The sequence below is a fragment of the Callorhinus ursinus genome, unplaced genomic scaffold (genome assembly GCF_003265705.2).
Source record: "Callorhinus ursinus isolate GAN/ISIS: 27379988/994484 unplaced genomic scaffold, GSC_fseal_2.0 scaffold106, whole genome shotgun sequence".
Classification (NCBI taxonomy): domain Eukaryota; kingdom Metazoa; phylum Chordata; class Mammalia; order Carnivora; family Otariidae; genus Callorhinus; species Callorhinus ursinus.
The window spans coordinates 912,910-938,041 of NW_027397168.1; the positions used below are offsets into that span (position 1 = coordinate 912,910).

At 43.6% G+C, this 25,132-nt stretch overlaps 1 protein-coding gene across 1 annotated transcript; it reads right to left on the reverse strand.

Moving 5' to 3' along the window:
• Positions 1-510: 510 nt before the first annotated feature.
• NLRP13 (NLR family pyrin domain containing 13) lies at positions 511-25,042 on the reverse strand. Its single transcript, XM_025848750.1, is given in 10 exon segments — positions 511-685; positions 4,429-4,599; positions 5,230-5,400; positions 8,810-8,980; positions 10,722-10,889; positions 12,290-12,448; positions 14,729-15,487; positions 15,489-16,311; positions 23,501-23,553; positions 24,738-25,042. Coding segments are annotated over 10 exon segments (2,955 nt in total).
• Positions 25,043-25,132: the final 90 nt, after the last annotated feature.

Consider the following 25,132-nt stretch of genomic DNA (forward strand, 5'->3'; position numbering starts at 1 on the left):
ACATCTCAGATTTGTCATCTCCCTGAGGAGAACGCAGAGCCATGAAGGCAAAAGGCCCATGACCATGAGTTTTCTGCTATCTACCACGGCATGCTCGTCGGCCTTGAAAGGGATGTCATTGAGTGAATGTCTGTTAAGTGAAACATTGAGTAGGTACAAGAATGAGAAAAATGAGGGGACTCCTCAACTACCCAAATGTCTGTAGGACTATGCTGCCTAGTATGGTCATCGCTACCCATGTGGCCGTTTCAGTCATTCAAACTGAGAAAGGTCAAAAATTCAGTTCCTGGGGTGCACAAACCCCCTTTCAAGTGCCCAGTTACCACATGCTGCTGCTGGCTACTGTACTGGACAATAGATATAAACTGTTTCCGTCATTACCATAGGTTCTGCTGGCCAGCACTGCTCTAGGAAATCGAATGCAGGCTGAACCCAATGCTTGCTTTAAAACATCACCCAACCCATCCCCCTCTCTCAGCTAGTGCTTCCTAGTATAAAAGTCACTGGGGATTACCCAAGTTTCTGTAGTTTGCACATTGATTTTTTCAAGGCCTTCCACAGTATGCTGATTCCACTGGGCTCCAAGTCATTCTGCAAAAGGTTCGGGTTAACCAGGCTTTTACTGCTTCCAAGGACTGAGGAGAGATGCTGGCAGCAAGCAGGCGTCAGATTGCATTTCTCCAACCTAGGAGTGGGTGGGAAGGAAGTGTGAAAGATGGTCCTCTAAGATTGAGAAGTTAGAAGTGATACCAGATCTAGGAAAAAGTATGTGGTTAAAACAAACTGGCTTACAGTGGAAAGCTTACCACACACTGGACACTTCTCCAAATGCTTACACATAACTCATTAATCCATATACCAATCCTATAAAAGGTAGCCAAAATCTTAAACTCCATTTGCCAGCTGAGGAAACAGAACATTAGCCTGCCCAACTGTGAAAGAAACAATGTTCATAAAAAGTGGATGTGATTTGGGGCACCTGGGTGTCTCAGTCATTACGCATCTGCCTTTGGCTCAGGTCATGATCCCGGGGTCCTGGAATGGAGCCCTGCATTGGGCTCCCTGCTCGGCAGGAGGCCTGCTTCTCCCTCTCCCACTCCCCCTGCTGTGTTCCCTCTTTGTCAAATAAATAAAATCTTAAAAAGTGGATGTGATTTTATTTATAAGGTCCTTGAAAGGACTAAAATAAGATTACAACCCCTTCCTTACACTTTCATCTTGTTTCTAAATTCAACAGAACAAAATCTATTTGTAGTAGCTAGCCAACCACATGTTCAAAGACAAAAGTTCTAGTGTTATATCAGTTTAAGTTAGTAGAAATTTCCATATAAGCCTATAAAGAAATGTGACAGGTGTCTATACACGAAAATTTTGATAAACAAGTCAGGAAATGACAGATGTTGGCGAGGGTGCAGAGAAAGGGGAACCCTCCTACTTGGTGGGAATGCAAACTGGTGCAGCCACTCTGGAAAATGGTATGGAAGTTCCTCAAAAAGTTGAAAATAGGCTACCGTATGACCCAGCAATTGCACTACTGGGTATACCCCAAAGATACAAATGTAGTAATCCAAAGGGGTACGTGCACCCCAATGTTTATAGCAGCAACGTCCACAATAGCCAAACTATGGAAAGAGCCAAGATGTCCATCAACAGATGAATGGATAAAGATGTGGTATATATATTCAATGGAATATTATGCAGCCATCAAAAGGAATGAAATCTTGCCATTTGCAACAATGTGGATGGAACTAGACAGTATTATGCCAAGCAAAATAAGTCAATCAGGGAAAGACAAGTATTATATGATCTCACTGATATGAGGAATTCTTAATTTCAGGAAACAAACTGAGGATTGCTGGAGTGGTGGGGGGGTGGGAGGGATGGGGTGGCTGGGTGATAGACATTGGGGAGGGTATGTGCTATGGTGAGTGCTGTGAATTGTGTAGGACTGATGAATCACAGACCTGTACCTCTGAAACAAATACATTATATGTTAAAAGATAGTAGGAAGGGAAAAATGAAAGCGGGGAATTGGAGAGGGAAACGAACCATGAGAGACTATGGAGTCTGAGAAACAGGGTTTTAGAGGGGAGGGTGGAGGGGGGATGGGTTAGCCCGGTGATGGGTATTAAAGAGGGTACGTACTGCATGGAGCACTGGGTGTTATAGCCAACAATGAATCATGGAACACTACATCAAAAACTAATGATGTGTTGTATGGTGATTAACATAACATAATAAAACAACATTTAAAAAAAAGGTAAAAAAAAAAAACAGTAAAGGGAAAGAATGTTTCCTTAGGTTGGAAGAAGTTGGGTAGGATCCAGACAATGCTTCAAGGTAAAGGCACTATTTGGTAGACAGGAAGGGGATGACATGAGAAAAATGGGCTCTAACATCACCCAAGTGCGTCCTGTCTCCGGTCTAGTGCCACCTGCAGGGCTTTTACCACTGTTATATATGGTTGACGGTGATCGTGTACTTTTTTTTTTTTTTAAAGATTTTATTATTTATTTGAGAGAGAGAGAGAATGAGAGAGCACGAGAGGGAAGAGGGTCAGAGGGAGAAGCAGACTCCCCGCTGAGCAGGGAGCCCGATGCGGGACTCGATCCCGGGACTCCAGGATCATGACCTGAGCCGAAGGCAGTCGCTTAACCAACTGAGCCACCCAGGCGCCCTCGATTATGTACTTTTAATAGTATTCCCTTGGTCATCTAGGCCAGTGTTTCTCAATGAGGGGTGATCTTTCCCCCATAGGGGAAACTGAGCAATGTCTGCAGACTAGGGAGGTGCTATTGGCATCTGGAGGATGGAAGCCAGGGATGCTGCTCAGCATCGTATGGTACATAGGACAGCCCACAGCCAAGGATTACCCAGCCCAAGGTGTAAGTAGTGCTGAGGTTGAGAAACCCTGGTCTGATGGTAAAGATGGAAGCCTGTGAACCCAAATAAGACACTCAGGTGCCTGCTTTAAAGCTACAACATTGGCGGAGCACCTGGGTGGCTCAGTTAGGCATCTGCCTTTGGCTCAGGTCATGATCCCAGAGTCTTGGGATGGAGCCCTGAATCAGGCTCCCTGCTCAGCAAGGGGTCTCCTTCTCCCTCTGTCCCTCCCCCCTGTTCATGCTTTCTCTGTCTTCTTCTCTCAAAAAAATCTTTTAAAAAATCATTAAAACTACAACATTGGAGAGTAAAACGGAGTGAAAGTGAACTGAGTATCAGACAGGCATTTGTCACTAGAGACAATGCAATAACGGTTGCAAACATTTTATTCATTTCTACATCCAGGGAGAAGCACCTAGCAAGTGAGGGCTTAAAACCAGACCAGCATTCTTTTTAAGGCACAAATAGGACCCAGAATTACTTGCATAAATCTGACAGCTTTTCCTTTACCTACAGGATAAATAATATTGCACCTCAAGATACTTTTTTTTTTAAGATTTTATTTATTTATTTGAGAGAGAGAGAGAGAGATAGAGAGCACGAGAGGGAAGAGGGTCAGAGGGAGAAGCAGACTCCCCGCCGAGCAGGGAGCCCGATGCGGGACTCGATCCCGGGACTCCAGGATCATGACCCGAGCCGAAGGCAGTCGCTTAACCAACTGAGTCACCCAGGTGTCCGCACCTCAAGATACTTCTTGAAGGACAGGAATGTGGTGAGAAAAACAAAAACCCAGCAACTTCTGACTTATTTCACTTATGGGCATAATGTCCTCAAGGTCCATCCACTTAATGCAAATGGCAGGATTTCCACAAAGAAAGAGATACTGTATGATTTCTAAGCATTTTGTGAGACTGAGTAGAATCACCACCTCTGTGAAAAATAGCTATCCTGTAAGCCACACTTAACCAAGACTCCTATTATTTGAGTGTAAACCATCTTAGTTTGCTGAACACACACATCACCTTATGGCTAAAACCAGACTTCCCCTTAGATAGAAAAGACTCTGGGGTGGGAAACATGGCGCACCAGCCCCCGACCTACTATCCAAAAGGTACTAACTGAAACAAAGAATACTTACAATACACCAAGGAGGGGGTAACGGGAATGAACTTCTGTCTCTGAACTTGAGCCTTACCATTAAGCAGAAGATATAGTTTTTAAAGACTTTATCTATTCATTTGAGACACAGAGATAGAGAGAGAGAGCATGAGCAGGGGGAGAAGCAGAGGGAGAGGGAGAACGAGGTTCCCCGCTGAGCCAGGAGCCCGACATGGGGCTCGATCCCAGGACCCTGGGATCATGACCTGAGCTGAAGGCAGACGCTTAACCATCTGAGCCACCCAGGCGCCCTAAGCAGAAGAGATTTTTAACAAGAGAACTTTGTCATTTGTTCCTTTCTTGAACCCTCAGGTGACCGCATATTATTCCCTCTGGATGCAACAGTAGAGATGGGGGCTCCCCACAAAGAGAACAGCGTCAACTCACCCAAGTGTGTTCAGTGCACAATTCGGATCTTTTAGAACCTCACACAGGTGTTTCACTCCATCATCCTAAACATCATTGTTCCCAAGATCCAAAATTTTCATATTATGATTATGCCTGAGGGCATTAGCAAGCTCCTGACAGCCCTCTGCGGTTAAAGAACAACTTGACAAACTGCAAAATAAACAGAAAGGGAAAAACAATAACCCCCGAATCCTTGGGCTTTGCTCTATCTACACCAGCCCATGTCACATTCTTCCAAGGAAAAGAGAGATGCCAAAGCCAGACTTCTCATTCTGAGCCCTGGGAAGAGGAGGGTGCTGGTCAGGAGGTCTGAGTACACTATCTACCCGGTAGAAAGGAAGTAGACAGGACAATGCAGCTCCTTCCCCATGCCATCTATGGGGAGCTTGCACCTGGTTTCCTCTGGACTTGACCCCATGCACATTTCCCCTTTGCTGATTTGCTTTTTCTCCTTTCACTGTAATAAATCACAGCCACAAATCTGACTCCATGCCAAGCTCTTGAAGTCCTCTGTGAATCATCAGACCCACAGAGTGGTCTTGGGAACCGCCAACACACATTGTGGTTGGTCCTCAGCAGTCATCCCAGTACCCCCACCCCCAACCATAGGTACCCCCACCCATCCCCACCTACCCCCCTCCAAAAGAACCTGAAGCTCCTCTAGGTGAGCAATCATGTCTACACCCAGGACTCCAGGCCCATCTGGAACTCAGGCATTTGCAAATTAATTCACATGCTCTCTTCCCATCCTCTGAAGGACAGAGGGGCAATGGAACTCACTCCAGGTTCTGTAGGCTGCAGTCCGGACGACTCAGGGCCTTACACAGAAACCTCACTCCCTCATCTTGCAGGTTATTCCTCTTCGGGTTCAGATGTGTCAAACTCTTGTTCTCAAGGAGAGCATCTGACAAGTACCTGCAACTGGGTACACCGAGCTGGCAGAACCAGAGCCTACGGGGCAAGAGCCACAGAGACAGATGCTCAGGAAAGCAGCCCAAAACAAGGCCCATGGGGACACAAGCCTCAGGCCCTGCCTCTGAGTTCAACCATGGTGTCCCCCTGAACCCCAATCCAGGATATGCTGAGTATCTGTGCTTATCCTTTCCCAGATTTATGCAATGCGCACAGCAAGAACATGCTTGTTATTAGTGGCGGCTTCAAAAAAAAAAAAAAGAGCCAATAGAAGGATGATGATCGGGGCATCTGGCTGGCTCAGTCGGGTAAGCCTCCTGCTCTTGATTTCAGCTCATGACTTCAGGGTCCTGGAATTGAGCCCCACGCTGGGCTCCATGCTTAGCAGAGAGTCTGCGTGAGGATGCTCTCTCTCCCTCTCCCTGTGCCCCTCTCCTTGCTCTCTCTCAAATAAATAAGTCTTTAAAAATAAAGGGATGATGATCAAAGAATATCAAGTTTCAGTAATGCAAGAGAAGTTCTGAAGATCTACAACATCACTTATAGCTAACAATACATATTGTGTACTTTAAGTTCTCTAAGATTTAGAATTTTCTATGTATTTAAATATTCTATGTTAAGTGATATCACAAAAAATTTAATAAGAAAGGGGGAAGAGGAAACTTTGGAAAGTGATGGATATGTATATGGCCTTAATGGTGGTGATGATCTCATGGGTGTGTACTTCTCCCCTAACTCACCGACTTGTATAGTAAAAATGTGCGACTTCTCACAGGTCAGAAGTTTAATGTGAGAATTTTTTTTAATATTTTTTAAAGATTTTATTTATTTATTAGAGAGTGAGCGAGCGAGAAACAGCATGAGAGGGGAGAGAATCAGAGGGAGAAGCAGGCTCCCTACTGAGCTGGGAGCCTGACATGGGACTTGATCCCAGGACTCCGGGATCATGACCTGAGCCGAAGGCAGTCGCTTAACCAACTGAGCCACCCAGGCACCCTGTGAGAATTTTTTTTTAACTTTAAGTAAAAATAAAAAATAAACAGAAGGGAAAACACTTTAAATGACCTTGAGGCAGCTGGGGATGAACCCAAGGCTTTGAAGCCAGTTAGACATGGATTCAAATGCTGTTCAGCCATTACTGACTTGTCAGGCATGTTGCTTTATTCCCTCCAGCCTTCATTTCTTGCTAAGCTGGAGATTATAATGGTCCCTCATGGCATTGTTGATGATCCCGTGAGCCATGACGTGCAGTGCTTGAAACAGCACTTGGCAAGTGTGCAATACAAGTTGTAGGAGATATAGAATATAGAGAGATTATATAAGCATTAGATATATATATATATAATATGTATACTATATATTATATATATAAAATGCTTAGGCATTATATAATAGACATGTTATATATACATGATTTATATTATTGAGTAACATGAATTATATAGATTACATATATGATTTATATTATTTTATATTTTGTTATATATTCATGTATCTATTAAATACATATAATTATAGATGAATACCCAACTTTTACATCCACATGGATGGGACTGGAGGAGATGATGCTATGTGAAATAAGTCAAGCAGAGAAAGTCAATTATCCTATGGTTTCACTTATTTGTGGAACATCAGGAATAGCAGGGAGGACATTAGGAGAAGGAAGGGAAAAATGAAGGGGGGGAATCGGAGGGAGAGATGAACCATGACAGACTATGGACTCTGAGAAACCAACTGAGGGTTTTGGAGTGGAGGGGGGTGGGGGGGATGAATTGGTCCGGTGGTGGGTATTATAGGAGGGCACGTACTGCTTGGAGCACTGGGTGTTATACGAAAACAATGAATTTTGGATCACTACATCAAAAACTAATGATGTGTTGTATGGTGACTAACCTAATAAAATAAAATTTAAGAAATATAATTATATATTAAAGTATATTGCTCTAAGCATAATTATAACATTATTATATCTATTGTTAATATAACCTGTAAGTTATATATAATATTAGTTCATATTACATATGTATTAATTAGCTATTAATATTATGGTTCTTTGAGGCTCAGTGCTGAGTGCTAACCTGTTGGTCTGTAGCTCAGATTCTATGGTCTTTCACCATTTACCCCCTTGGAGGGGCCTCAAGACCCTTGGCCTTTTAAACCTTTTATATTTACTTGAACAGTATCCAATTCCAGGAAAACCCATCTCTCCATCTATTCCACATCTGCCCCAGAGCAGCAGATTGTAGCTAAAGTAGAAATCACCTACAAAATCACACGTGGCGCCTACCATTGCCAGTAGATTCATCCCCACCCAGCAACCCCCTTGAAACCTACAGTCCTACATACATCTGCTCAGGTCACATCTCTATGTGGTTGATTAATAGGCATCTCACACTCCCATGTCCCAGACCAAACCCCTCACATCCAAACCTCATCATCCTCCCCGTCTTCCCCCTGTCAGAAAATGGTACCACCTTTCACCCAGCTGCCAAGCCCATCACCTGGCGATGTTTTGGTTCTTTCCTTCCTAAACCACACTAATGAATCAGCAAGTCCTACTGGCTCTACCATCAAGTATACCCTGAAATCTTACCACCTCACTCTGGCCCATTCACTGTTGTTCTCTTGCCTGATCTACAGGCGCTTGTTTCTGTTCTTATTTTTGCTTCCATTATAGTCCATCCTTCAAGAGCAGCCTGAGTAATCTTTCAGAGTATGTCCCTGTACAAACTCCAGTCCTCGGACAACGTTTCCACCTCCAAACACAACCGATTCCTTCACTGCTGGGGCATAGTCCTGCCTCTCCAGCTTCATCTTCATCAGTCATCCTACTCACTCCTGTTACCCCAGTCTTACTAGTTGTCTTGCTCTTCCTGCAATGCCCTATGCTTACTCCAGCCTCGGGGCCTCTGCATGTGGCTTCCTTAGTCAATGTCTTGTAGCTTTAGTGTCACCTCCTCCAATTGGTTGATGCGAGAAGACCTTACTAGGAAACCAGCTACCACTCCTGTCTACTCATTCCACTTTGTTTTTCTTCTCAGCTGAACTCCTAGTTTTTTTTTGTTTTTTGTTTTTTTTTTTTTTTGGTATCTCACTCATAAAACTACATCCTCCACACAGGCGGGTGTCTATTTTATCCCTGACCCCAACCTTGGTGCCCAGCTCTGTATCTAGAGATAGGAGCTCAGATTATTAGTTGACCAGGCCATAATTTCCTGGTATCCTTGTTAAAATTGAATTCCTTGGCACAACCCCCAGGGACTGATTCAACAAATCTGGGGTGCTACTCAGAACCTATGTTTAGAATGGTGCCTACCACATGGAGTAATTGCTCAACACATGTTAGTATTCAACGATATAAATGGGTCCAAATGAAGGACCCATTGTTTTCCTCTATGCCTACTCCCAAGGAGAGTTACTTCCAGAAATAGAACCAAGAGGAACTTACACCAGTCTCTCTAAGGCGCACTCGGGATGAGTCAGGGAAGCACAGAGGAGCCTCACGCCATCATCTTGGAGTGGATTAAATCCCAGGCACAGTCGAATTGTCCTCTGGATGCTGGTAAGGTACAATGCCAGATCCTGATAGATGGCCGCTGACAGGTTGCATTTCTCCAGGCTGTAGAAGGTACAAGTGCAGTGTGAGCCCCAGCTATGCCCACTTTCTCTTTCTTTCTCAAACTCCCAATCCCTTGGGCCACACATCTGGGACCCCAACATCATCAAAAGATTAAACTGGATAAAGGAGAAAAAGGTGGGTCAGGGTAAGGCTTCTCAATTTCAGCCATACTGACCTTTGGGCTAGATCATTCTTCGTGATGCTGGTGTGTGGGGGGTGGGGAGCGGGGGTCCCCCAATGCTGCACTGAAGCATATTGATCATACCTGGTCCCCACCTACTAGATGCCAGTAGCATCCTCCCCTCCCAGTGGTGAGAACCAAGTAAGTGTCCAGACATTGCCAAATGTCCCTTGGAGAACAAGATCACCCCCAGTTTAAAACCACTGGGTTTTCCCTGCTCACTGGAGAGTCTGCCTCTCCCTTTCCACCCCCGCTGCTGCTCTCTCCCTCTCTCTCTAATTATTTTTTTAATCTTTTTGACATGGGACATTTTTTCTTCATTTTTATTTATATGTATTTTTATTATGTTAAGTTATCCACCATACAGTACATATTAGTTTTTGATGTACTGTTCAATAAAATCCTTTTTTAAAAAATATGGGGCGCCTGGGTGGCTCAGTCAGTAAAGCATCTGCCTTCAGCTCAGGTCATGATCTCAGGGTCCTGGGATCCAGCCCCGACTATGCTCAGCGGGGAGTCTGCTTCTCCCTCTGCCCCTTCCCCGCTCCCCCCCCCCCGCTTGTGTTCCCTCTTTCTCTCTAATAAATAAAATCTTTAAGCACTGGGTGTTATATGCAACCGATAAATTATTGAACACTACATCTGAAACTAATGATGTTCTCTATGTTGGCTAGTTGAATATAAATTTTAAAATATTAAAATATTAAAAAATAAAAAACCACTGATTTTAGGGGAGGCTGGCAGGTGAGTCTCCCACAATCGAGGTGAGGGCAAAGCTGGCTGAGATGGAGCCCTAAGGACATAGTGAAAAAGAGTGAAGATAGGGAATGTGTCAGCAGGGTAGGTAACTACAATAGGGGGATCCCCAAGGCTCCCCCAAACATGATCCCACTGCCACCCCACCCTGCCACTTAACCCTGCAAAGACACTATTTTGGCAAGATAGGAAGACTTACGACAGCTCCTTCAGGGAAGACTTTGACATCCCAGAGGGCCCCTGCAGACTTTTTACCTCAATACCGGAGAGATCATTGTCCCCCAGGCTAAGGAAGCTCACACTCGAGTTCTTGCTGAGCTCCAGAAAGAGATGACGACACATCAGAGGGGTGAGGCCATACGATTCCAACCTACCAAAGGGACCCCAAGACAGGCAGTTACTCACAGGAAGAGGGGTCATTTGGAGGCCCCCTTGTTCCACAAATAAGAGCTTATGTCTCCTTGTTCCTCATCATCTCCCCAGGCAGGATGGCCTGAAGTCAATGCTACTCAGAGAGTGGCCCAGCACCACCTTGGAGCCTGTTAGAAATGCTAGCTATCAGGCCCCCCAGCAGCCCTGCTGGGTCTCAGGGTGTGGGTTCCAGGACCCTGCATTTTAACACACGCCCTCGGGTGGGTCTGGTGGACATTAAATAATGTGAAGCACTGCATTGTACCCAAGCACTTCTTCCCTTTGCTCATCTTTCTCTACCTCCTTTTGCTGCCGTGCTGAGCCCCATCCTCCCAATGCATCACTGAACCTGGGGGTGACCTTGAGGACAGATCTGGAAAAACAGAGACTTACCACAGATACTGGAGGTTGCAGGCTGAATGCCTTAAGGTTTTAAAGATCATCGTAGACACGGGAACTCCCAGGTGGTTTGAGCTCAAGTTCAGATGGGTCAGCCTTTTGTTACCGTGTAGGACAAGGACAAGCTCCTTCAGAATCCTCACAGGAGTTACTGATCTGCATCTGAGAAAGAGAGGAAGTGAGGAGGCTGGCCTCATGGGAGTACTTCATCTTGCCTTTCTACCACACACACGCACACACATACACATGCACACTCATGTACGCCCTCCCTCAAGGATATACATTTATAAGAGGGACCCCGAAATTGAAGCTCAGTTGGATGGATTAAATCAGGAATCAATCCCCTTCCCCACCAAGTCTGCATAAGAGACCCTGGAGCTGCCTGCTCTTCTGGGCAGGGGGCAACCCCCCACACCAACCCAGAAAGTTCTGATGAGAACACCTCTCCTCTTGTTTTTTCTTAATTCTGTTTCTCCTCACTTTAGGACTAAGCAATAAGACCAAAACAGAGGGGAGGGAGGGAGGATGAAAAAGCCATATCCTAATAAAAGATGTTTAAGGCTGCCTCCTGGGGGTTTGATTCAGCTCACAATACACTGAAGTTTGAGGACAATCATTACTGCCAAATCTGCTCTTAACTCACTGAATCAGTGCAAACATCTGATATTCAGACCTCAAGGTGGCACTGCATTGCAGAGGGACAGTAAGGCAGAATTAGTTGGTGTGGACTCCAGAGCATCCAACCCAACGCCTTCTCCAAGTGTAAGAGTCATTCAGTCTGTCCTCAGTCAGGTAGCTCTTACTGGCTTCTCTTTCAATGGCCACCTCCATTATTCCCTACCTTCAAGCCAGATTTGGCACCCTGTGATCTCTGTTTACATCATGTGAGAGGTTTCAGTCCAAAATGATGCTTCAGCTCCAATGCGTAGGTCTTTATTCAGAAAACTTTTAGATAGGAGAGGGCCTTCTGCTTTCCCTATCCAACAACACAAAGCCTCCTCTTCCACACCCGGGGTCCCTGAACAGATTTCCTCCTGCTTTGGGAGATCTCACTGTCTCATACACTACTCTGGTCATTTAAGTTCATTTCTCCAACACTGTAAGCTCCATGAAGGCAGGAATTGTCCATTCTGTTCATGGCTATAACCTCAGAATGGAGAAGAGATGCTCATTAGATATCCATTGAATGAACAAATTCTTTACCACAAACTACCCACCTTTCCTTAAGACTCAACACTTCACATGGATTCTACATAAACTCTGGCTCTCCTCAAGTGCTTTGTCCCGATCACATCCTACAAGTTTTCTACTCCTTCATATTCAGCTCAAAACAGCAGATTCACTCAGAGGTCTTATGAAAATTAGTTTGTCTACCTGTACGTCTCATACAAGATGACTCATGACAGTACCAGGTCTTTGCCTCAATTCATACAAACATGTTTATTTTATTATCCCGAGCACCTGAGCTTACTTTCTGGAAAATAGATACTCACTGCAATAATCAAGAGAAAAATGTTGGATTATTCTCTGATGGAATTTTTCAAATTGTGTGTCACACTTACATCAGTTTTTGGAGCTTGCACCTTGGATTTCTCAGCTCATAACAGAGTTTCTTCATTGAAGAAGTGTTAAGCTTGCTATCACTCAGGTCCAGCTCACTCACATTCCCATTGCAAAACATGGAGCAAATATCCTGCCACTGGTGTCTCTTGGAATGCAGACTTGTCATTTATGAGAGAAAGAAGGGTTACTAAAGTGAACCTCAACCAATGCCCAGAGTGTGGTCTACAGGGGACAAAAAGAGACCCATTGGAAATGAAGGAATTTGCTAGAGTGCTGGGCAGGAAAACTGTGATCCCAAAAGTATAGTTCTTAAAGTCACAGACGTTTTATTCCAACAATCCTCAACCAGGCTTTTCAGAGGAAAGCAACTGCATAAGTGAGGTGAGGTGGCAATTGGTTTAATCCTACATGTTCAGACTTCAAGTCAAACAGACTTAAGATAAATTCAGAGCTGCACTACCTATGATTTAATCTCTGTGCTCCAATTGTCTATCTCTAAATGTACATAATAAAACTTACCCTCATAGGATTTTGATTTAAAAAAATGTTTATGCAAATATTTAGAACTTAGGAGGGTTCTATATATACAATGGAATATTACTCAGCCATCAGAAAAGATGAATACCTACCATTTGCATCGACATGGATGGAACTGGAGGGGATGACGCCAAGTGAGATAAGTCAAGCGGAGAAAGACAATTAGCACATGGTTTCCCTCCTATGTGGAACATGAGGAATAGTGTGGGAGACCACAGGGGAAGGGAGGGAAACCTGAAGGGGAAGAAATCAGAGATGGAGACAAACCATGAGAGACTCTGGACTCCAGGAAACAAACTGATGGTTACAGAAGGGAGGGGTTGAGGGGGGTCGGGTAACCAGGTGATGGGTATTGAGGGTGGCACATGTGACGAGCACTGGGTGTTATACGCAACTAATGAATCATTGAACACTACATCAAAAACTAATGATGTACTATATGTTGGCTAACTGAACATAATAAAAAATTCTATTTAGTATTTCCTTAATGTGGTAGGCTCTCAACATTTACAAGAGTAAAAGAGCATCCAAGTCATGAATTAAACTTTTTATCTCCAATGAAGAAAGTAAAACAAACACATTAAAGCACCTAAGGATATAAGGTTCTACATGGTGAGCCCAGAATTATTGCATTGGTTAGTTGTTTCTAACCTTAGTGTATTTGTATTTGTGTGTGTGTACACATGCCCATGTATTCATGTTTAACATCCCAGTTAATTCCGAGATACAGACAGAATTAAAAACCACTTAGGAAAAGAAACTGTACTGTAGAGAAACAGGGACTGACCTTCACATCAGAAGGTCTGTTATTGCCATTAAGGAAGACATGAAATCTCCTTCAGCCTTAGGGTGATTATGTGTAAGGTGAGGAATGGTGTTGATAGAGTATTAATCCTTACAATAAATGGTATTATCCTTGGGAAAACATTTAGTAGTAAGGACACTTACTCATGTAACCCAACAGTGAATGCTACCTAAGTCCCCTATTTAGGTTTTAGGGAATCCAAGACTGGACAAACGTCAGCCAAGATATATTGAACATTTATGACTCTGAGACCCTGAGACCAAACATCTTACTAATATTCCAATCTAGATGAACACAAAGAGATTAGTCTTCTCAGAATTTCTATTTGTACAACCAAAATTGAACTGGTATTTTTTGTAGGTCTGAGGGTTAAACAAGAAAGGATGTGTGAACACGTAGCAGCCCCTGTCTCATGGGAGGAGTTTAGAAAACACCCTTAGGGCCTGAAATAATTAGAACACTGAGATCTCTTTACCTCTTAGGCTGGAAGTCCACAGTGTCAGCAATGGGAGAAGGTCATAGGGTAAGACCCAAAAGTAGTTTAAGTATTTCTGGGATTCTTCTTCCCGGAGACAAAGGGACAAACTCTTCATGACAAACCTCAGGATATAGTTGACACCATTGGACGCACCCCCACCCCAACTCATGCTCAAAGGAGGGGCACCAGCATTTTGAGCTCTGGAGCTCTGGAAGAGAGCTGGACATCGATCCAAGCTGAGCTGCTTAGTGGCCACACTGACATAAGCAAATTGTTTTTATTCAGTTTTCTCATCTACGAATGGCAATAACACTCCACCCTCCATTCAACAATGGGCATCAGTCGGATATAAGGAGAGGTCTTAGCACAATGTCTGGCACATACATCTTCACTATTCGGGGCCTGAGATAGAAGCTCTACCTCGAAGTAGATCAATGGAAGTAGCCAAGGAATCCTATATGACACCTAAAGGGAAATGGTCTCCTGGGTTGGAGTGACCTAGAAGGTTTGGTCAATCATAACCAATGATAAAACAATAACATATCCCCAGTTCTTCATGGAAGAACTTGGGCAGAGCCTGGGAAGAAACCTGGGAGGGAAATGGTTTGCATTACTAACTCCAAAGTCTCCACGTTGAAAGTCAATTCCGTTTGAGGGATGGGAACGGTGATAGAAAGCCTTAGCTTACTTAACTTTCGACAGTGCTTTAGGCAAAATGAAGAAACTTGGAGTTGTAGATTCCCAAAAATATCAAGGTCTGCTTCAAGGAGATGACTCAAAATCTGCCTTACAAAGTCTTACTCCTGAGTCTCATATAAGCACTCAAAAAAGTGTTGGAATTCAAAACGGTTGGAGAAAATGTCATAACTTTCTAATTCCTCTGCCCATTCTAATAATTCATCCATTATCCTGCGACTCACTTTACAATGCAAAGTAGCTTCCAGTTCTGCTAAGTTTCTTTTTAAAAGACCAAAGGAAAAAAGAGCCATCTGATTCCAATACAAGTTTGTGTCAGCCAAAGCAACATTCAGTAGCACCTTCATCTCTTCATGCTTTGCAGGACTGCCAACGGACCCTTTTGTCCCTCCAAGTGCACAGAATATGGCCCCCCAAAACACCTGGAAACTCTGGTGAGTGAAAGTAACACACGCCTCCCAGTCACTGACCTTTCGGAGAATATTCAAGCTGAGGAGAGAATCAATGAGAGGTGCTTCCAGGCACTTGTGTTTGAGGTCCTCTTTTGCAAATGTGAAATTCCAAAACCACATCCCCTCTGCAGCCAGAGAGCAGAGGGCTCTCCACTGCTCTGGCCAGTTCTGGTCTGACAAACTCACCTCTGCTTTGGCAAACAAGCTGGAGAAAAAGTAGACATAGACGGGTGGTGGTCTGGGTGCTTAGCTGGAAACAAGGATTTCTTGCCATCTGCTGCTTCAGGCAGGAACACACGGTCCAGCACACCATGGGGGCAGAGCAGAAATAAAACAGGTTTTCATTTTTTCTTACCCAACGCAAGATTTTCTTAGCTTTGTTTTGGTCACCAAAGTACCTGATGAAATACTCCTCCCTGTCTCCCTCTGTGAACCCTAAGATTTGTATAAACCATGGATTCAGTAACAACTTTTTAAGATCCTTGGTTCTATCCTCCTTGGTTGTGATCAGTAAGGTAGCCATGGGAACCAATTCTTTCCTCAATAAGTAGAGCAGGATTCTGTTGACTGGGAGTCGCTGATACCAGTCTGTACATGGTGGGCTGTTGTCCAAGTTGGAGGGCAGGTCCATTTCCTCAAAGCCATCAATGACAAACAGAAGCCTCTCAGGGTGCCTCATGAGCTCTTCAGTGGGGGGCTGGGAGTCAGGCCAGTCCCAGGAAAGCAAGGCAGCAAATGTGGTATCCTTCATCTCTTTAAGTTCATGGCAACTGATAAAGAAAACATAGGAGAACCTCTGCTGAAAGAGAAAGCCCTCTGTCCAATGCAGCATGGCCTTCATTGCCAGGGTGGTCTTCCCGACCCCTGCTACTCCCTCTAAGACTGTTGTCTGTGGCTGGGCTCCAGTCCTGTTAGGATGCAGGAGGCTCTTCAGTTCTTCGTGTTCCTTCTCCGTCACATTGCGGAGATATATATGGCCTTCAGGCCAAGGCATGTTGTCCCACAGCATCAATATTTTAGCCTTCATCTTCTCTCTGTATCTTCTTCTGTGAACTAAAACAGAAGTGAGGCAAAACAGAACACAACAATGGCCAGAATGAATTTCGGCCTTAGGAATAGTAAGTTTTTATATAAAACCTTAAACAAGACAATAAGTTCTACCTTCAAGGGTCTAACTTTTGGAAGGAGCAGCGTGGTGGTACAAAGTAGCAAAGGTAGCAGAATAGCTCAAGGATATACAAGAAGTACAGAGAACATAAGAGAGACTGAGAATGCCCTTTGGAGGAGGAGGGGAAGGGATCTGTAGAGGCTTCTGCAGGAGAGTTAACACCATAATCACGAGAAGCTGCCAGTCCAAGATGTAGAAAGAGGATTTTAGGCAGGGTGAAGAGCTAGTACAAATGCCCTGAGACAGGAATAAGAACATTCTAGAGCAGAGTGAGCAAAGTGCCTGACAGGGGGTCTCAACTGTGGGGAAGGGCTGGTCATGGGTATCTTTGTTCTGAAGGCCAGGAGATGAAAAGCCACAATCTCCATATTTAAAAGGTCACTGTTGCTTAGAGAGGGGATTATGTTGAAAGAAAGGAGCAAGGAGCCCACTTATTAAGCTGCTTCTGTTGTCTAAGTGAAGGTAGGTAGGGTTCGTCAAACATATCCATTGATAACACAATAGCAACAACAATAGGTCCCTGGTTCTTTGTGGAAACACTTGAGCAGAGCCTGTGAAGCTAGAGCGTAGTATTGAAAATAGGATGAATGAACTTAGGGTATATACTGAGAGTAGAACCGGTAGTATTACTAATGATTTCTAATAACGAGGGTGTGGGGAATGCTAAGGAAAATAGAGTTGTACATGCATTCTAGGTTTGTGGCTTAAATATCTTAGTGGATGATTCTTTTTTATACACACACATGCAGTTTCTGGTATAAAGAACAGGAGAGTGGGAATACCAAAGGCCTGCCTTTGCATTTTCTTTAAGGTTTAGAACTGATGCTTAGGGCTGCAATGCTTTGTGGACACATCAAATTCTTTGAACCTCGGTTCCTTTTTAAGTTCCAAATAAGCAGGAAAGAATGGAAAAGCATTTTTCTTTTACCCACCAGAAGGGCAAAGTCATTTTCTGGAGGTGGGGCCCTTTCTGTTCAGATTATCAAAGGTCTCTGAAGGCTGGCATTCCTCAAATATTCAACCTAACAGAGCTTTACCCCATCTCCAAACAAGGACTGTTCTGGATTGATTAAACCCCAAAACTTGATCACGCAGCCTTTAAGAAATGGATCTTATGGACCAAAGGTGGGACTCGTGTGGGACCTTCTTCTTCAGAACCAGGTAACCCATCTCCCCTGCCTCTGTTCTCTCCCACACAACAAGAGCTGGAGAACATGTGGATCTACACTCAGGTGGCAGCTATAGCACGGATAGCCTTCCCCCCGACCCTGCCCCAGCCAAGTGGAGAAACAGTCTTGCCATCCAGAAGATGTAAAGCAGAACACAAACACAGCACATGTCATTTTGAAAGACAAAAACCACATGAGGAGGAATACTTGTCATCTATGGGACAGACCAAAAGGTCATTCATTTTCTATATGCAATGTGCTCTTACAAGTCAATAAAGAATAGAGCAAGCACCCAAAAGAAGAGGGAAGAACAAACAGTCATTTTGCAAGAAATAAACAGGCTAAAAGCAATTACAGTTTTCAACTCACTCACACAACAAATGCAAACCAAGTATTAAATCAGGGCAGTATTTTTATCAAGGTGGCAATTTTTTTAAAGAATCTGTTGATAACAGGACAGTAAAACACCTGAAGTATCAGGAGAGACATAACTTGATACAGTCTTTTAGAAGATCAATTTAGCTGCATCAAAGTTTAGATTCTGTATGTGCTTTGATCCGGGAGTTCTAGTTTAGGCACATCTTCTGCAGAAATACTTGCAGATGGACACAATAGGTCATGGATGTTTATCAAATATTGTTTTTTTTTAAGATTTTATTTATTTGACAGAGAGAGAGAGACAGCAAGAGAGGGAACACAAGCAGGGGGAGTGGAGGAGGGAGAAGCAGGCTTCCCGCCGAGCAGGGAGCCCGATGAGGGACTTAATCCCAGGACCCCGGGATCATGACCTGAACTGAAGGCAGACGCTTAATGACTGAGCCACCCAGGCGCCCCTCAAATATTGTTTAATATGCACATACCCAGAAGCCCAAGTTTCTACCAATAGGACAGGGTAAGCTACAGGCCATGACATATTAAGTAGCTATTAAAATGTGAAGCTGATAGGTTTGTATAATGATGTGATCAAGGTATCAAATGACAAGAATTACAAACTGATATATAATCTAATTCATGAAGAAAAGCTGGAAGAACACACACCAAATTTTTAAGCTTGCTACCTTTGTAGAATTAATTGGCTATATAGGAGAAACTTTAAAATATTAAGCACATTGTACCATTTATATTTGCTTGTATAATCACTTTAACCAAGAAACAGGTAACTCTGGGAACCAAAAAGTGCTCCAAAAGTTGGAAAAAAAATTCAAAAGGTATTACATTTTAAAAGGAGACATCGAGTTAAAAAGTTTCGATATTATAAATATTATCGATGAAATAGGCTTTGTGGACGGTATGATGGAAAGTTGAAGTAATCTTTCAAATGGTTTTAACAAAAACAAATGGTAGCATGGGATTAAAAAGTTATGATTGGGGGAATGGGTAAAATGGATGAAGGAGGGATACAGGCTTCCAGTTATGGAGTCACAGGAATAAAAGACACAGCACAGGGAATATAGTCAATGATATTGTAATAGCAATGTAATGGGCGGATGGCAATAACAAAGTGAGCACAGCATAATGTATAAACTTGTTGAATCTCTAAGTTGTACATCTAAAACTAATGTACATTGTGTCAACTATACACAATTAAAAAAACTCAATTTTGTGAAAAAAAAAGTTATGATCTAATTGTTAGTCCCAGGAAACACAACACTTAATTAGAGTTGTAGAGAAAGAACAGAGAAGGAATGATTAATGCCAAAAAGATAACAAGACTATTTGAGAGCAGAAGAGCACTTTTTACATTTAAATGTCCTGCTTAGTATCCAACCTAATCAAGAGGGTAAGGACCACAAACCTAGATACCCTGTGACATTTCAGAACACAGGGATGGAGGACTCCACAAGTTCTCATAGTGTAAAAGATAGGTCATGGGTCATATAAAATGTAAAAAAAAAAAAAAAAATCACGTTATCAAGATTTATCAACACTGGGCACCAGAGGACATTGGAACACCAGAAACATTGAGGGAGAAGGACTTTCAAGCGGGACAATTACACCCAAGCCATTCATCAATGGTGCACTAGAGAAATTATCAGGCAAGCTCTCAAAGAAATTTCCTCATATTGACTTTTCTAACTTATCATAAAATGGGTCCCCTGAAACAGCAGTGAGAAAGACAGATGGACATAGAAGTTAGGGCAAAGTGGGGGTGGGGGGGCAACAACATTTGAGAGTAGAAAATAGAATTCGAGATTAAATCAAGTCCCAGGATGAGAAATATGTGGCAACTGATACAGATTAGGGAAGGATGTTCAGCTTCAGGAAACTGTCTAGAAACAGTGATGAGGGACCTGATGGATTGCTTGTTACATCTGATTACATTATACTTCCCAAAGAATTTGGAGATAATTGCATGGAAAGTTTAAAAAGCAATTATTAACTCAAACAAAAACAGGCAATGATTCCCCCAAAAAGGTATATACAGTGGGCTGAACAGTGCCCCCCCAAAATATATGTTGACATCCTAATCCCCAGAACCTTGTGTAGCAAATATAAGGACCTTGAGGAGAAGAACTTATCCTGTATTGCCCTAGAGGCAGTCAAATGTATTCTCACAAGAGACAGAATTCTGACACATAAGAGGAGGCGGCCATGTGACCAGAGATAGAAACTGGAGGGATGCAGCCACAAATCCAGGAATGCCACCAGAAGCCCGATCAACAAGGAAGAGGCTCTCTGCAAACCCCAGGAGGAAGCATGACACTGCCGACACCGTAATTTTGGACTAATCCAGAACTGTGAGGGAGTAAACATCTGTTATTTAAGCCACTCAGTTTGTGGAAATTTATTATGGCAGCCCTAGAAAAGAAATATAGCTTGTATTCCTGATGTATCATGTGGCTCAGCATTGATTTATATCCATGATACTGAAAATTGATTGCTTCACAAAAATAATTGGAGATATTTAACTACCATGATAATTGATTGAAAAACCAAGAGGTTACAGTGTATGTTAATCTCTTTTGAGCAAGAGTGGCATATAGTTGCTTCTACAGAACAGAACTCAAGGGTTGAGTAACGGATTGAGGTTTTTCATTACAAGTTTTAGGTTTCCATGATATTTTCTGGATTATACACCAGTACATATATTTGAGAAAACCAAATCTGTTCCATAGCTGCATGTATTACTTTGTCAACCTGAAAATCTCCAACAGTCAACTGGTACAAAAAAAAAAAAAAATACAGTTACCTATTAATGCAAAGTACAAAGTCCAGAAAGAGACACTGGTATCTAAGAGCAGAGAGTGGAGTCAGAGAAATTATCCAGTTTATAGTAATTTATTATTCAATAAGCAGCAGTGCAAGAACAGGTTGGGAATTGTATAATTTCCTGCATGCTATCAATTGAAGAAAATTTCAGAGGTGGTGGCGATTATAGACCCAATAAAATGGATGCCCCATCAAGCCATTTGTCACCACATTTTTCCACCATAAAGTAGCATACAAACCTTTTTCTTCTTCTTCTGGCATCTCTTCTTCTTGGTTTGGATCTTGGGGTACCCATGCTTGTGCCATCTCTGAAACAAACAGTGATGGTGGGATATTGAGATACCCAGGCTGAAAATGGCCAATGATGGATGCTCTCCACAGAGCTAAGTATTGCTCTGACAGGCTTGAGACTGAAGAGACAAAAGAATCACATTCTCTAGCTCCATCAACTCAAGTACTTTGGACCCAGCCATGCCCTGTCAGGAATGCTCTCTCCCCATACCCATGTGGCTCACCACCTCACCTCTGAGTCTTTGCTCAAATTTTAGCTCAATGGTGCTGGGCAGTCTTGATTAGTATTTCACTTGATCACTGGGCACACATTCAAGACTCTCCCCATTCAACTTTCTCTTTCCATTGCATTTGTCACCTCCTAACACACTATGTAGTGTATGTATTTCTTAGGTTCAGTACCTCTCTTCCCACCACACTGAAGGAGGGACACAAATGGCTAGCCTCTGTTTGCCTACTTATCCCAAGTACACAGGACAACACCCAGCACATAGAAACCACTCTACTATCTCTGGATACCAGAATACCATAGGAATAAAAGCACCAAGAATTGGGTTCTAACTCAAGCCTCCCTCTATATATTTCACAAAACCACTCTGAATGCCCCATTCCTCATGAGCTAAAGGGCCCCTTCCATGTCTAACTCACACAGCAATAACTCCCATTCCACTGCCCACTGCTTAGCTGCTATAGGCCAATGCCCCGTAAGGGATAATAGCTCTAACAGAGACATGGCTCTAATGTTTATAATTCCATTGGTTATCAAGGTTTGCAGGACTTGATCTGGGTAGCCAGCTGGGTCCTGGGCTTCCTCCTCATGCCCCATGTTCCTTTGAAGAGCTACTACCCATCACTCTCCACTATGGTGAGCTTGGCCAATATAATCCCAATTCTGTGGAGCCCCACAAAGCCTACCTGTAGGGCCTGTCCAGGGCTAGGCCAGCTCACCTAGGATCAGGGGACCTGAATGGGAAATCTTATGTGCATAGCGCAGTAAGCTAAGATCATCCCTCATCACTAGCTCCATTTCACAACATGACACATTGCATTCCTCTGTTACACATAAGCCCAGTGATGGGATACCTCCAGATTATAGCCTTGCTGCCACAATCTATATCTATATACATTAAATTGAATGCTCTAGATCTAGCTGGGGCCACTTATCAAAAGAGTCAACACAACAGCCTAGAATTTAAGTCCCATTTTCCTTAAAAAAAAAAAAATCCCAATTCAGACTTCCCTTTGTCTGCCTAGGAAAGCCTGTTGAATCACAGATTCACCTACCCAAAATCTGTTGACATCGTCTTGGGTAGGGCGGAAAGTATATGCCATAAGATGACAAAGGCATTCCCAGTTCTGATACTGTCCCTCTGGCATTGTCTCAAACTAGCACCTGGAATCCAGAAAAAACTACCCCAAAGATAAATGAATGTGTGAGAACTTTCTCTGAGCCCAGCATCTTCTAAGCATTTCCTTCTAGAAACTCAGAGGTAGGTACAGCTGGCCAGGTTTTCAAGAAGAGAGAACAGGGGCCCAGGGGTAAGTCATTTGCCCAGGGTTACAGTTGGTTAGGTGGGCCAAACTTTGAATCCAGGCACTCTGACACCAAACCTGAGCTCCTAAATCCAGGGCCCCCAAAAGATAGCACACATGTGCCCGCAAACACACACGCATTCACATACAACAGCATCATTCAAGCACAGAGACTCTTGTTATGCCATATTTCCTAGAAGATGGAGCCAAGGGGGGAGTAGAAGCCATCCTGACTCCCTGGACCTTTATATCATCGCTCATGTTGCCAGGAAGATGATGTGGTCTAGGGCTTTTTCCTGCTGGCAAGGTATCCTCCATATGCTACACCCCCTCAGAAGGCCAAGTGGGAATCAAGTAAGGACCAGGAAGAATGGGCTTCTTCAATGTGCCAGGTCTGGCTCTACAGCCTTCATACAGGACCAGTGGCTAGAAAGGATGTTCTTCCTTTAATGGCATTCTCCTCTGTGCAAATGCCTCCCTCTGGGATCGTCAGTCTAAAACAGGATTTAAGGATTCTAGGTTCCATTCTCTAATTCTCTGTTCAACACCTGCCTATTCTACACAAGAGTAAATGAGGGATTTCAAATGAAGGAGGAAGATGGGGGGAGAGGGAATGGAGAAAGGATGGCAGGTAGACAGGGAAATCTAGTTCCCACCCCATCCTCCTGCTCACCAGAAGATACAGAGAGCCTGAATTTCCATAGACTCAGTCTCCAATGTGGGAGGTATCATGTTGCCAGCTCCCATCCCTACTGCTTAGAACTTATGCCCTCATTCGGGGCAAGAGAAGCAGTATACAGTCAAGCACAGAGCCTCTGGACACCTACTACCTGGGTTCAAGTCACCAGCTCTGTGACCTTGGGCAACTCACTTGAGCTCTGGGCCCCAGTTTTCTTGTCTACAAAAGTGGAACAAGAGGACCTCCTTATGAGTGTAGTAAAGACTACATACAAACACAGGAGGCATCAGGATCAATGCCTGGCTCATAACAGGTACCAGTAAAAGTTAGGATGATTTTGTACTGGTCTCAGAGACAACTGGTTCTGCCATAAAGTGGCATATGCACTCCTAAGGCTCACTGCAGAGAGAAAACTGGATAAATACCACATGGGTTTTTATATTATAGGAAAATGGAATCGGTGATACATTCAGAAAAATGATAGCAACAAAAACAGTAGCACAGTCCCACACTTGCTAACTAGTTATGAAACACATCACTACCACAAATAAATACCACACAATACAACAGCACACCAGGCGCAATGCCACCACAAACACAGCATGCACATTACAAGAAAAAAAAAAAAAGCGCCTGATGTTTACTTGAGGGTGTAGCAAGTGTTACAGCTTGTGAGGTTTTGTGAAGGAGAAAGAGCGATCTAAAATCAGAAAGTTTTGGGTGGGTGTGGCTCGTGCTAGGGTAGCTGATAAATATTTGAGGTGTGCGTATGCACCCGTACATTTTGTATATTCCTTCATGGCTTGGCTCAGCTGGGGGCAGTTTTTTGTTTTGTTGGCATTTACCTAGTGTTTCCCTTGTAGGAAAAAGAATCCTGCATAAGCAAACATGAAATTCCTATTATACTCAAATCACTCCCTAATACTACAGCTGCCTTGGAAGAAATCTGTATTTTCTTCTTTTAAATTTAAATTTAATTAGCCAGCTTAAAGTACATTAGTTTCAGATGTACTATTCAATAAGTCATCAGTTGTGTGTAACACCCAGCGCCCATCACATCATGTGCCCTCCTTAATTCTCATCACCCAGTTACCCCACCCTCCCACCCACTCCCTTCCAGGAGGAAGTCTGTATTTTCAAAAGAAGGTTTGCAACACAACTGAGCGTACCTCACATTTTCCTCCTTTTTGCTTTGAGTCACCATTCCCTCCCAGGCTAGAGCTCTGAATTTTCGTAGCCTTTATACCTTTAACCCGAAACTCTCATAGCCCAGCAGGGAGATTTTTTAAGGGTAGCTAGAATTTTGGCACGACCCCATAAGAATCCAGCCACCATCTCCTTGTTCCCCTGCACACCAGGCAGATGCCCCTCTGTCCCTCCACCCCCATCCATCCATTCATCCGTCCCTCCCTCCCTCCCGTGGACCCACTCAGCATTCAACGTTGCTCTAACTTCCACACACAATGAAGTCAGATTCATGTTCCCAAAGATGCTGAGGGTCACTTCCCATATCTGCCTTTCTGAAAAGTATTCACCCAACAGACCTAACAGATTAATGGGATTACTGGCTTTCAAATTTGCCCAGGGGATCTTCTGGAAGTTCCCAAACAGCAGCTCTGGGGACTGGAGGCACAGCTTGAATTCCTCCAGCTGAGATTGATCCAGGCCAATCAGGTAAGACAGCAGCTTATTACAGGAACCATTGTCAAAAGAGACGTTCACGGAGGGGCTCATCTTGCCCAACACACAAGATTTCTAGCTCCGCCCGGGAATTGCTACATCCACAGAACCTGTAGAGAATAGAGTTGAAACCATGAGCCAGGA